At 40.5% G+C, this 14,333-nt stretch overlaps 1 protein-coding gene across 12 annotated transcripts in view; it reads left to right on the top strand.

Moving 5' to 3' along the window:
• nrg1 (neuregulin 1) overlaps nt 1-14,333 on the top strand; it is a 217,288-nt gene that overhangs the window by 188,878 nt on the left and 14,077 nt on the right. For 9 of the 12 annotated variants that reach the window (XM_062484673.1, XM_062484679.1, XM_062484676.1 and 6 more), the window contains one exon: nt 5,298-5,436. In XM_062484673.1, the coding sequence (XP_062340657.1) occupies nt 5,298-5,436 (139 nt within the window). Of the gene's footprint in view, nt 1-4,684; nt 4,819-5,297; nt 5,437-14,333 lie in introns of those variants that run through there. The other 3 variants (XM_062484685.1, XM_062484684.1, XM_062484683.1) reach the window with 2 other exon arrangements.

Genomic DNA, 14,333 nt, shown 5'->3' with positions numbered 1-14,333 from the left:
CCTCTCTACTTTCCAGCAGAGCTGATAAGCATGTAATCTGGTGCTCAGGGAATGATATCTGCTATTATTTAAGGGCCTTCTGTGTACACGTTCTACCAATGTACAGTAGTGTTGACTTATTTTAGTTGAGTTTTGGACCCTAGGCATGTTGTACAGTCATTCTTCTACCAATAAAAGACGACCATCTCTGAATAGGATTGATGGTGAAAATGAAAGGAAAAGGCAACAGGATGATGGAAAAAGGATGATGTAGACAACTCACAAACAAGCAACCTCATATGAACTCCAAATATTGGGACTATGTCTGTAATTACTTACATAATTAACATTCACTGATAGACTAATCCCTCCTGATTTAGATTGAGTCTACGTCCTCTTATAAAAACATTGTCCAGACCCAAATAAACATCTCAACTGGATGTCTAATAGATGTCCATCATTTCAACTCTTGGAAAAAAAATCAAGGGGGGATGATGGGTGTGTTGTATCTGAAAAATCAAGTTGTTGATTCGATGATGCAGGATTTTGTTGACAGCTATTAAAACAGTAAGTACAGTACTAAGGGTATTCGTTTTGTCTAATTTATTTCCCTTGTTTCTGTGCTGTTGTGAAATTTGCCAGTACATTGACCATTAAAACAGTGAGTAGGATCGTGACTGCACAGCTCAGGGCTGCCTTAACATTGCAACATCATCTGCAGTATTGTATCTCCTCCTCTGCCAATAACTGACATGGTACACTCCTTGCTCTACCCAAGAGAGTTGCAAGGATTATGTAGATCTCTTGACTTGTCACTAACTACACATTACCGCCAAACATTACACCCCCCTCCCCCCCCGACAGATTGGGCTCCATGGCCTCTGTGTGGGGACTAGAGCAGACAGAGAAACACCTGGCCTGACCACTCCCTCATCAGGAGGCACACACACAATGCTACATAAACACACACAATTAAGCTGGTAGCAGGGGGGCAGGTCACCAGGGTGGGGTGTGGCCTTGCTTTAAAAACACATGCAGGGAATTTTACTTGACACAGATGTGACGTGTGATATGAGCGTTATAAACTTAGGCTTCCGTATTAAGGAAAGTTACAATTAATCAATTGAACAGAACCTTTAACAGGATAATAAATAGAATATTGATTTGACTGATTTAGTATTGTTGTGAATCGAGAAACAGGATGGTGTTGATTGAACAATGGGGCAATATGAAAATAAATTCCCATGTAAAGATGCATATATTTCCTTTAAATGTATTCCCTAACAACCCTAATGGCCCATCCTTGTTTAAAGTCATTTTATCACTGTAGTAACCTGCTCTTTGGGAAGTTAAAGGAACACAGTGTGCCAATTATTTATCCATGGTGCATAGCCTGTTTTTTATATTTATTATGCTGTGTCTAAGGGTTTTAGATATCCATTTCCCAGAGATGAAATTGTAAATAGCATTACGGAGAGAATTACCACCAGATGTGTTAAAGATGCTGTAAAGCAAATTCCATGATATGCTTCTCAGTAAATTATATACGTGTGAAATTATTTGCTGAAAGCATGTGCAAAACGCGAAATTTATTCTACTCTACAATTTGAAGTTTTCACTCGTTCAATAGCTAGTGCTAGCTAACTAGATTTTTTTCGTTGAAAAAATTACTTATTTGGCATCAATTTTAACAGACCGGGAAGGCAACACTAGTTAGTATAGTATTCTACCTGCGCGTGTTTCTGTCTCAGGAATGTCGAACGAGTGAAAACTTCAAATCGTAGAGTAGAATAAATTGATTTAAACAGGCCTAAATATAAAACTTCCTACCTAGTAACCAGTATAGCAACCAGGTCAGTTTCCTGCTGGCACGCGTAGCTATCTCAGGAATTTAAGGTTGGCATAGCGACGGACACGTCCTTACATCGGAACGGCATTGTGACGTCAGATAGGACAGTTTTTGGCCTGACAGCTCCTCCTCTCACTTGTACTTCTTCACACGTAGTGTCCATTATCCGGGTCCTTGAGAGAGGCGGCGCCTTCCACGCAGGGGGTTGAGCTTCAGCTCCTTCAGGCGACACGCCCCCCCAGTATCAAGCAGAGAAGACTGATGATTTTCTCACGATTTCAAAGCCTCATTCAACATACTAGTCAGTGTTATTTTTCAATCGAATTTGGATGGGTAGTTAACAACACATTCTTCTGTGGTGTGATCATTCTCATCCAACTTATTTTCAGCATCTTTAAATTGTATCACAATCTCTGAACCTACCTCCATACATGTTTATGGTAGCCACCCTCTAACTTATCGTGTCCTGTCCACATGCTGATGAGTTATTATAAGACCAACCCCCTACAATGCGAGTAAATCACTCGCATATGCGGCCAAATTTCACGCTAGGCGACTAAAAAGTATCTTTAATTAACTGATGGATAGTAAATTGTTCGATTTCACTCGCCTGTGACTGAGGTTAGAGGCAAATAATAAGTTTAGCGCAGATTTCAATGACGCACCGTCGCTTGACTGCGAGTTAACATGATTGGCTGCTATGACAACAGACGTACAATTAGTTATTTTTCTGCTGCTCAACAACGAAAACGGAGATTGCCAAAGTAACGAAAAAGTCGCTAGATTTGTCGCTCGTCGCTAGATAAGATTTTTTGTCGCTAGGGAAGGTAAAACGCTACACTGCCTCTGTCACTTTCTATCACAAAAAGATTGACTTGTTTTTTACGGCACTCATCACGCACAAAGAGATGGATGTAAAAAAGCTACAATTCCAGTCTGAGCAGAAAACGCTTAATAATAATTTTGTTATCAAGACAATTTAAGATTACTGTTCCTTGTTCAGATTATTCTTGCTCTGCTAATCAGCTCTGCCAACTGCGAAAGAGCCTTCAGTGCCCAAAAGAGAATAAAATCAGATGTCCGCAGCAGTCTCACATCCTCACGCCTTCCAGACCTTTCAACAGAAGGCCTAGAGCTTCAGCAGTATGATCCATCATCAGCTGTGGAGAGATGGCTGAAGTCAAGTGGCAAGAGAAAGCCATTTGTTAAAAATGGTAGATTAAATCCATATGCAACATAGACTAATTCAGACAGATAATGTACTTTTTTTTCAATTGCATTGTTCATGCATTTCATGTAAAAAGTCTGGCGAGTAAAATAACAACGTTACTAGCCAATGGCGACTCAAGCTTCACTGTGTCCGTAGAGGGTTGTAAGACCGAAAAGTCGGTTGGTGCAGTGCATTATAGTCTGCCCTTGACCACTCTCAGGGAAAACTGCCTTCACAGACAGTTGACGGTGGTACTGCTGGGGTTTGCTAAAATCTGTTGGCCGGAGTAGAAACGGGATGAGACCACTGGTTGGCTCGGCACCATCATGCAGTGTCTCCGACTTCCAGGGTTTTGGGTTTCTTATTCACAAGCAAAAAAAAGAGAAAGAAATGGAACTGAATCGATCTTCTGCTGTCTGCTTACTTCCATCAAGCACAATAAAAAATGCAGCTCAGCTTTGCAGCATTGTAATAGAAAACCTCTTTGCATCTTTAAATATAGCACCCCCTCCCTTTCATATCTCATTAAGCCACCACTGTAATGTCCATAGTATTGAAACATATTCATAACACCAATATTGGAACAAAGTCCAAATCATGTATCACAAACCAAGCCACGATGAGACATTATACTGTAAGTAGGTAGGTAGACTTGTGCACTGCTTGTCACACTTGAATGCATTCAGTCTTTAAATGCATTTAAGATACCAAAGCTGACGTGATTGAATCAATCACAGTAAATGTGCCTTGTATTGATAGCTTGGGGACATTTGAAAGGTCCCAAATAAAATAATAATATTATACTTACCATATTATACTGAATATAGTATTCTCGTATCTGTATGTATGGTAATGCTTTCCTTTGTACTTGTATAATAAGGAGTTTGAGTTTTGATTGATTGATCTAGCTCCTATCCCAACTTGCTATAGATGTAATGGTGCCACAACAAATGTTTATATTTTGGAAACAGAAGCAATCTGTTGCATTGTCAATTATTCAATCTTTGTCAGTTATTTACTAAGGAATGGCGGTATGACCCAGACATTAATATGCATTTAGTTGAAAGTAAATGTATTGTGGTACATGGGATTACCTGAGTCTGACCTTCACTATCCTAATAATATTCCATATGGTGATAAAGAGAAGAAAAGACGTCAGCAAGGAAAGTGTTTAACAAGGGGAAAAGATGTGTGGCTATGTTCACAAAAATACATTTAAGACGACAATTAGTATGTAAAGGAACATTCCCCCAGCCCTTGTAGTACTGAAGAGAGGTTATGGGGAAGAAATGAGCAGACATTTGATTCACAGACTAGATGTAGGCATTTCTTAAGCAGCTAATCACAGTCAAGCCATTGAGTGCATGTCCATGCCAGGAAGAGCGCTTGTTTGTCACAGACACAATTCCAAGCTGTCATGTGTCTTGATTGCTCTTTGTATATTTGTTTTAGTGCAAGCATAAACTAAATCTGAGAGTCTCAGGCTCTGACGTCTTTTCACGTAATATGCCATGCTGCATTTCCGATGCGCAAGACTGGATGCCAGAAGTGACTTTCGGATGAGGGATAGGGTAAAAGTGCTTATTTAGAAATGTTTATGAGCTTCCCTCAGACTGCAGACTGAGGAGTATAGGTCCTGGTGGAAGGCAATAGATACAGCACTCCAAAGAACTTAGAGACAGAGCTATTGATACCCTTGGTGAGTCAGGCTGAGCTCCTGGGATGGACAGGAAAAGGGAAATGCATCTCAACGTATCCAGACTTTTTAGAAACCTCACAGGTGAGCTATCATGCTCTTAAGGGTTGCACATTATGAATTTACTTTTTAAACCATTTAAGATTTGACTTGGATTAGAAATTAGTTTCTCTTGACATTAAGCTGTGGTTTCATTATTAGCTACTAGCTACTATCTGATAGCTACTCTTGCAGAGTAATGTCTCTGTGTTGTTGATTTTTAGCATTTCTCAACCATATTGCATGTTTATGCTTGTTAAAAATAATTATTTGCATACATTACTGAATGTTTATGCTTTTTGTTTTCTGATCAACTTTGTGACATGCAGGGTAGTTAAATAGAGGTACACCGTCAGTGATTGTAGTTTAATCATTCCATTGTTTCTTTATTGCCTTTTTAGCTCTGTGCCCATCATTTATAGTATCACTGTTGTTACCATTAAGAATTCAGCTCAGCAGCCCTCAGGGGTATACTGCATTCCATTTCCTCAAAGCTAATCACTTCTCCCGGTGTCTTCCTGCAGCTGCCACCAGCACCACCCCTGCAGCAAAGACCTCCAGTCATGTGACTCGTTGCAGCGACAGCCATCAGAACTACTGCGTGAATGGAGGCGAGTGCTTCACCCTGGAGGTCATCCCTGGAAGCACAAAGTTCCTCTGCAGGTAGGGCATGGATATCAGTCCTTTCACCCCGCATTACTCAGTGTGATTGGATACTATGGTGAATAACTATTTAACTGACATGGCAATATAGTGTTGTTGTAATCAAACTTATTAATCCGGTTTTGATTTGGACAGCAGCCTTGTCTGTGTCCTCTCCTTATGTGTTATCATAAATGTTTTATGGTGCCAACTGCAGAGCACGACAACAGTATTTTTCTGTTACAACGGGGGCTTCAAAGTTATCATAAAGTGGTATCTGTCTGTTTTGAAGTGAAGCTTTTGGATGTTGTTTTGCCTCCTTGAAATCAAAACCTTAGAGCTTTGATTCCATTAGGCCTATAGTAGCTAATTTTAGAACTAAAAGTTAAGTTTTGTGGGGACAATTGAACCTGGCAACATCAAACAACTTCTCCATCAGGATATCAGAGGGAAGTTGGAGATGCTTTAAAGCTGAGGTGTCCACGGAAAGGTTTGGATAAATCATTAAACAATCAAAATGACCTGGGCCTGGATTGAAGGATTGATTACACTAGCCATCTGAGCAATACAAATGTACTAAGGGTGCCTAATGTGCTAGATTTCCATATTTTTGACCAACCCAGAGGGGAGTTGACAAATGTTGTGTGATGCTAGCTCAGCTAAGCAGGTGGAGATGGAAAACTGGAACAGGTGGAGGTCCCTCACTGCATGGACCTCAGCCTGCTGCATTATTAAAGCCTCCTCCTCACCACCACAACTCACCCACTGTGTTTAGTAACTTGGGGGGTCAGATGGCTGAGCGGTTAGGGAGTCCGGCTATTAATCAGAAGGTTGTTGGTTCGATTCCGGCTGTGCAAAATGACATTGTGTCCTTGGGCAAGGCACTTCACCCTACTTGCCTCGGGGAGAATGTCCCTGTACTTACTGTAAGTCGCTCTGGAAAAGAGCGTCTGCTAAATGAGTAAATGAATGAATGAGTAACTAACCCCAGCAATCTGGCCAATGTTGTATTTATGAGATTTCCTTCCATTTTGCTGTTGACGGTGCAGTTCAACTTTGATAGGAACAAGGAGGACAATGATGTGAAGGTAGAATGAGGTGGATATGCGTTTCCTGGTGCTGACAGCCCTCTGTGGCTTTAGTCCTTGTGACAGTGCCAGTCTTTGAAGAGCTTGAGTGCCTCTACAGAGCTCACACGAGTGGGAGGCGTATGTTTCCATCGATATTGTTGTCTGTATTCCCAATCATTCATCAAATACATTATTTATGAAGAATTCACATTTGAAACAGAATCATGAACGAAGAGGATTCCAATGATGCTGCATAGTGATGCTGCATTGTCTCATGACAGAGGGATGTTCATCAAGCCTTGCTTTTTCATAGCATCTTTTGCAGCAAATGCATGACACAGAAAATAACTCCGTAACTCCTCCCTCTGAGTGGCTGCCGCAAGCTTTGACATTGCCAAGGATACACTTTGGCCGGGAGCCATCCAATACATAGACTCTTACCGTCCACTGGGAGATTTAATTTAGTCTAAAATACTTCAGTGACTAAGCACAAAAAAGCTGCTATCCCTATGAGGTTTTGTTCCCTTTCAGTGAGTGCAATGCAGCACGCAGTCATGTAAAGGGAGGACAAGAAAGACAAAAACACATGTCCATTAAAAATTCAGTTCAGTGGCAGCCAGACTCACTCAAGTCCCCATAGCCAGAACAGGAGTTTCTCCTACAATGATAGATGATGCTTCTGCCTCGTAAATGTATTATAAATGTTTTGCAATCTTGATTGCAAAAATATTCCCTTACTCATTGATTTCCATCTGATTTTTGGAAATAAAGCCACGGTTTATAACCCGCTTTTACATTTTTCTGGTGGTGGTGAGGCTTATATTTCGAAGCGGCTTATAGAACGTTTTTATAACAAAACAGGCTTCAAAATGTACTAATGAGAAGGCTAACAAGCAGGGGCGTGGTTAGACCCTTTTTACTGGGGCTCGTGCCCCAGAATAAATCTGCTGTGCCCCCGTAAAATCTAAAGTTTGAGTTTTAACAATTTACTTTATTAGTCAGTGCATTAATTTAGATTGATAATATTATGCATTTAGCCTACTCATATTCCATAATTCATTAAGAACCCCCTTTGAAACAAGCTACTGTAACAACGTTGTCACCGGCAGTATTTCAGATGGAATCGCGATTCAAACGGTACCATCTGCTAACTGAAAATATGCCCCCAAAAACGTAAATAAGCTTGACATCTATTTAGGGGGAAATGGCCCCAGCAAGCTAGTTGCTGTGGCTAGCCAAACTTCACTGAGTGAAGGGATTGTTTGAAAGCGCCGGTTTCTTTTGACATGAAGTTTAGGCTGTGGCATTGAAGCCAGCGACGCACCACACAAGCTTGAGTTTAAATACATTATTTAATGTGACATTACTTACTGTACATGCAAGTTTTGATTTGCTTAAATGTACATGTATGATGCTGCTAGTACACCACGGCACGATACTCGCTGAGCAACAGCACATCTATGCGCGTTGTATCCATGCGTCATTGCTGACGTTGTGACGTAGGGTAGCACTGAGTACCCTTTGTTGACACAAGGCACTTTTTACCACAAAAACGTAATTTCAGTCTAAACCGTGCAACGGAACGTAAATAAAAATACAAGCAACTCAATCGCTAACAAGACAAAACTTTTGACACCAACGTTGTCCGTGTAGTCCAAATATTGACGGATCCTTAGGGGGGCAAAAATAATAATAATAATAATAATAATAATAAAACTAGAAGGTACAATTTCTGTGGAAATTGTAAGGTGTGCTTGCTTGCATCGGTTGCAGATGGGTCCGTTTTATTAACTGTAATTTTTACAACTGATATTTCTGTATATTTTATATAAAAATGCCTACTTATTATTTATGAAGATTGCATAGATTTAAAAGCATAGCCTACATTTTTTACTGCTCATGTACAATTCAAAATACAAAAAGTGAAGTGTAGCATGTTCCTGTACTTACTGTAAGTCGCTCTGGATACGGGCGTCTGCTAAATGTAAATGTAGAATGAACCTAACCTATATGACTTAAACGTCACCTTAAGTTTTTCCCTTCTACAGTAGTGATATTTTCAAGCATTTAGCCCTCTCATATTGCATTCATTCATTAAGAATCACCTTTGAAACAAGCTGAACCCCCTTGAAACAAGCTATTCTAACAACGTTGTCACCGGCAGTATTAGATAGAATAGCGATTGAAACTGTACCATCTGCTAACTGAAAATATGCCCCCAAAAAACGTAAATAAGCTTGACATTTATTTAGGGGGAAATGGCGATCATTGTCAGTAACAATGCCAAATACGACCATTTGATCTTAGACTAGAGCCCTGCATGGTGGAGAAGCTGACCTCGGTAAATTGTGCTATGAGCAAGCTACAGTAGCCTAGCCAAACTTAAGGGGAATGTTTGAATGCGCCAGAAATTAAAAACGTTTCTTTTGACATCAAGTTTAGGCTGTGGCATTGAAGACAGCGAAACACCACACAAGCTTAAGTTTAAATACATTATTTAACGTGAAATTACTTACTGTACATGCAAGTCTTGAATTACTTAAATGTATGATGCTGCCAGTACTGTGCGCAACAGTCTTACTACATCTATGCACGTCGTAGTTATGCGTCGTTGCTAACGTGTGCTGACGTTGTGACGTTGGGCTTGCAATGATTCCCTTTGGCGACAAAAGGCACTTTTTGCCACAAAAACTTAATTTCAACTTAAACCGTGCAAAGGAACTTGAATAAAAATACAAGCAACGCAATCGCAAACAACACAAACCTTTTGACACTGGCGTTGTCTATGTAGCGCAAATATTGAGGGATCCTTAGGGGTGGGAAAATAATAAAAATAATATTAATATATATGTGAGAGAACAATGGTTGTGCTCGCCGAAGGCGTGAGCACACCCAACTAAAGATATTTTCTAAATGATAGGCCTACCGATCATCAAAAACAGTATTACATGAAGCTCACATTCCCTTTCCAGCCGGACCATTCAAATATGGGAAACCTGTTTCCCATGGTTCACGCCTTAATATCTTCGCCGCCCAAAAAAATTATTTTAATTTTGAAAGCTGCTAGATACTCATGACAACATAAGCTAAAAGCACATGACAACATAAGCTAAAAGCACATATAATTGGTTAAGGGGTTACTGGCCGTGAAAAATAAATGTATCGTCAGCAACGTCAGCCATTGTTTTCTGAAACGTAGCGAGAGAGGATTCCATGGGAGATTTCCTACAGTGTTGGATTTACCACTTCAAATTGAAATCGGAGACGATATTATGATTAAAGACAAGTTTATTGATATGTGTTGTCCATATTATCAATTGAAAGTCTAAACTTTTTACTTTCGAAGCATTTGTTTGTAGGGGTAACTCGAGTTATTTCAGGAAAGAACTAGAGAGGGTACAATTTCTGGGGAAATTGTAGGGTGTGCTTGCTTGCGTCGGTTGCACAGGGGTCCGTTTTTTAATGACATTTTTACAACTGATATTTCTGTATATTTTATATAAAAATGCATAGGGCCTACTTATTATTTATAAAGATGACATAGATTTAAAAGCATCTTTTTTTTGCTGCTCATTTAGCCTACAACTCAAAATACAAGTGAAGTGTAGAATGAAATATGATATCTTATTTCCCCTGCAAGAGGCAGCTTCATAGCTGAATCAAAACGAATACATTTGGCAGACCGGTGTAAAAATTGACCTAATCTCTATGACTTAAACGTCCTTTTAAGTTTTCCCTTCTCGTGATATTTTCAGGCATTTAGCCTAGCTACTCATATTGCATTCATTCATTAACCCCTTTGAAGATTATTCTACGACGTTACCGGCAGTAGAAGATGGAATCGCGATTCAAACAGTACCATCTAACTGAAAATATGCCCCCAAAAACGTAAATAAGCTTGACATTTATTTAGTGGAAAATCGCTCATTCATAAAAAGCTCACTGGTAGCGATCATTGTCAGTAACAACGCAAAATGCGATATAGCCCTGTGTGGAGAAGCTGCCCCGGTAAATTGTACTACTACAGTACAGTACTAGACTACTGCTGTGTTCGTCTTGGCGATTGCGTTGGTTGAATTCGATTTAACGTTCCGTTGTACGGTTTAGGCTGAAATTAATTATTATCATGAACAGATTGACAAATTTTAAGCTGTGGCAATGAAGTTCAGGTTAGTAGTCAGATAGTTTCACCTATTGAAAGACTTTTGATTTAAGTAAGGGGAGTGCCGAACATGTTCTGTCGCCGTTTGACTTCCTAAACAACTGTCTCGCGTAGGCTACAGCGTTGCAGTGAGCAACACTGGTTTGAAACCACAGGTAATGATAATTTCACCAACAAATCGTTTACTTGGAATGTAATGTCATAATAAATCCTACAACGAAAATGTATTTGTGAGGAATGTTTATTTTAACGATTGAAAACAGATGCATCATAGACCACTGTAGTATGTGTTGCCCGGGCAACAGAGGCTAATGTCATGCTAATGCTTCAGTGAAATAGTAGACTACCATTTCCGAAAGTAGATGTGGGCCTACTTCCCTAATAATATCAGCTAATATTATACATTACATTTCACAATTGTGTTTCACATCACAAAGTAAAATGAGTAAATAGTTATCACCCTGGCCTCTTTGCTTGTGGCGTTTCTGCAGCTGCCTTGCAGTAAAGCTATAGTTAGCCTAGCTATCCCCCAAGTTAACAGATGCGAAACGAATGTTCTGCTACAGGTCACGCGTGTTTTCGTGACGTTAGTGACGTAGTGGCGTTAGTAACGTCAGTGACTGTGGCTAGCAAATTAGCCACCGTTAGCTTCACTTTTCGCCACAAAAACATAACTTGAGCCTAAACCATGCAACGGAACGTAAATCCCAATAGAAGCAACTCAATCGCTACCAAGACAAAACTTTTGACACCTAGGTTGTCTATGTAGGCCAAATATTGACTGAGTTTTAGGGGGGCAAAAAGAATAATAATAATAATATATATGTGCGAGAAAAAAGGTTGTGCCCTTGCCGAAGGCAAAGCACACCCAATGATCTAATTCTTGACCCCGGTTTCTCTGTTTGTGACAGGCAGCTACGACAGTAGCAGCACTGTTTAGCCTCGATTTTTGCAGATTTCTGTGAAACTTGCAATAAAACATAAATTAGCTAGATTGTGTACACTAGATAAATGTATATACCTTGTTTGGTCAATTTGGTAGATTGTGGAAGAAAGTCAAAACCTTTTTTAGTTATGGAGAGGTGTATCCAGCCAAAGCGCTTGCTACTGTTTGGGGGAGGGGAATTCAGTTTTTTCAAAATGTTCCACTAATCACTAGAATCATCATAACTTTTAATTAAAATATTTTTCTAATCTGTCTTCTGTTCTACATTGCCCATAGATGGAATTTTCAGAATTTTGGCTTAGGCTGGAAAGGGTTAACTACTGATGTCCCTGCCAAAGCTGATATCAAACTTGCGTCCCTGAACTGTTGTATCGTGGGTTAAGCAAGGGGAGTTTCTAAACCCTTTGGTGCGCTAGCCTGGCTCTGCCCTCCTACGTACTTCCGCTCAATTTTGATTTTGCTTCTGTACTGTGTCTGGGCATGAGGTACGTAAGTCAGATGTCTCTGTTTAATATTCTACATGTCCAATCAGCGAACAGAGGGAGTGGCTGTGAACAATGACGTTGATGTTGTGCGCTAGTTTGTGTTGTAGTTCCGTAATGGCGACGGAAAAAGATGCGAGCGAAGCCATTCGGTCCGTTGTCGCAACGCTGCCGAATATCCAGAAGTTAAAGCCGGAGCAAGAACAATCTTTGATCCCCAAGGGGTTCGTTTGATTTTCCAGCTAGCTCCGTTAGTCGTAAAGGAATTGCTTATGGCAGATCCAGAGTGGCTCTGGGCAAATCCAATAGTTTTAAACTTCAACAGAGTACCGCCTTCAAGGAAGTTAACGCTTGTCAATGGAGCGAGCCCAGTCTCTCTGTACAAATGAAATGTATGAGAGTCTGGTTAGGACCAGGCTAATAGTGCGCAGCAAGCTTGGAAGAAAAAAAAGGGATATAAACAGTTGAGTTTTATGTCTAACAACACCTCTGCTAACAAGTAACACTAGCATGGTACTAGCATTGCTACGAGTATTATGCTAGCTAATTTAGCCCGGAAGCTAACTAAAGCTAGCTAGCTACCGTGTCGGCTTGCTTGGTATCATTGTTCCCGTATCAAGTGCGGTATATATTACAGTGCATTCAGGTGGGGTGCGGTTTATAGAAAATGCGTCTTATTCTCCGAAAAATACGGTATTGAGTAACATTTAAGAGCATAGGAACAATAATATTCTTGCTACATTCCTCCATTATAGATCAGAGCAATAACTATGTTTATAACAGAGATTGGCTTCCTGATGTGTAAGTCAACTTACACCCAGCCGAACAGCTATCTATGAAAAGAAAAGAAAAAGCCTTTTTAAATGTTTTATTGATCTCTTCTGAGATCAATGGGCCAGCCAACTGCTGAGACCCTGTAAGAGGCACAGCTGGGCTGGGCAGTGAAGCCCCTGCTTCTCAACTCAGTCTCTAACTTCGGCAGGGCTTAACTCTGCCTCCTGCTCTGTCATCAGTCACCAGATGCTCTGCTGAAAACGCATGTCTTGGCCTCCTAGGCCCCTCATCCTAAGACTTGCTAAAACAAAGGCACATTTCCTTCCTAAAAAACAAGCAGTGGCACCATGTTTATGCTTTTTTAATTACCCAGAGTTTTCTATTGTAATGAAAGACCAACAGTAAATAATTGGATGTGTGAAGTGCCTCTCACTTCATAGACATTGCATCATGTACAATCTGGTACCGTCCATGTCTTACTGATACCTAAATTCCATAACAGATTACTCTTCAGTAATCGGGAGATCTCTTAAGGTTAATCAGAAACATTGGCAGTATTAAAGATCCTGTAAAGTCAATTCCATGATTTGCTTCTCAGTACATTATATACGTGTGAAATGAGTTCCTGAAAGCATGTGCAAAGCGCTAAAACTTTGTCGCACCGAAATGTGTAGTTAGACCGTAGAACAGTTTCTCTTCCGTTTTCAGATCAGGTTTTAATGGGCAGGGCCAAAAAGTTACCCATCTACGTCATTTCGACCCATCTACGTCAGATCACTGACTGCTGTACTGTTATTGTAGTCTACATCAGCTAGCTAGCTAGCTAGCTTCAAGATGTCTCCCTCCACCCGCAGCTGCATCTTCCCTGGATGCAAAAACTTTAATTTCCCTATTGGTGAGGAAAGGAAAAATAGGTGGATTTTGTGAAGAGCCACGCTGAAAATGGCTGCCTAGGTAGGCTCTCCTGCCAAAGTAAATTCCTTGTCTGTGCAAACTTTCATGGCGAATAAAAAACGATTCTGATGGAAAGCTTCAGATAAACTCCAACAGCCGCCTCCGCAGTGGATAAGAGAGTCTGCTAATTGACTAAATGCAGTGACCATTTCACGGCGGATAGTTTTAACATGGACCAGAGACAGACGGGGTTTGCGGACACACGGCTTCTCTTGCAGCGCGGAGCCGTACCGAGCATCGCCCTCCCAGCCGTTCCTCCTCCGGTCGCACCTGGACAATCCACCGCCGCCAGCAGTTCATCACTCTGTTCTGTGTGCTTGTTATAATTATACTAGATATCTTTTCCAGAGGTATCTCTGCTATGAGTTAGTGCAAACCGCTAAATTGATATTAGGCTACTCGGTGTAGAATGATGGTATTTTGGTGAATGGTATCTAATGTTTTAGAAGTAGCATAGTTGGAGAGCTCGCTGTCTCTGGTGTCCATTTTTACTGTTACAGCTCATGGGAACATTTCATTTATATGCATCT

Source organism: Osmerus eperlanus, chromosome 18, assembly GCF_963692335.1.
Source record: "Osmerus eperlanus chromosome 18, fOsmEpe2.1, whole genome shotgun sequence".
Taxonomy (NCBI): Eukaryota; Metazoa; Chordata; class Actinopteri; order Osmeriformes; family Osmeridae; genus Osmerus; species Osmerus eperlanus.
Note: the sequence above shows the minus strand (reverse complement) of the source record. Positions and strands in the feature narration are given on the sequence as shown.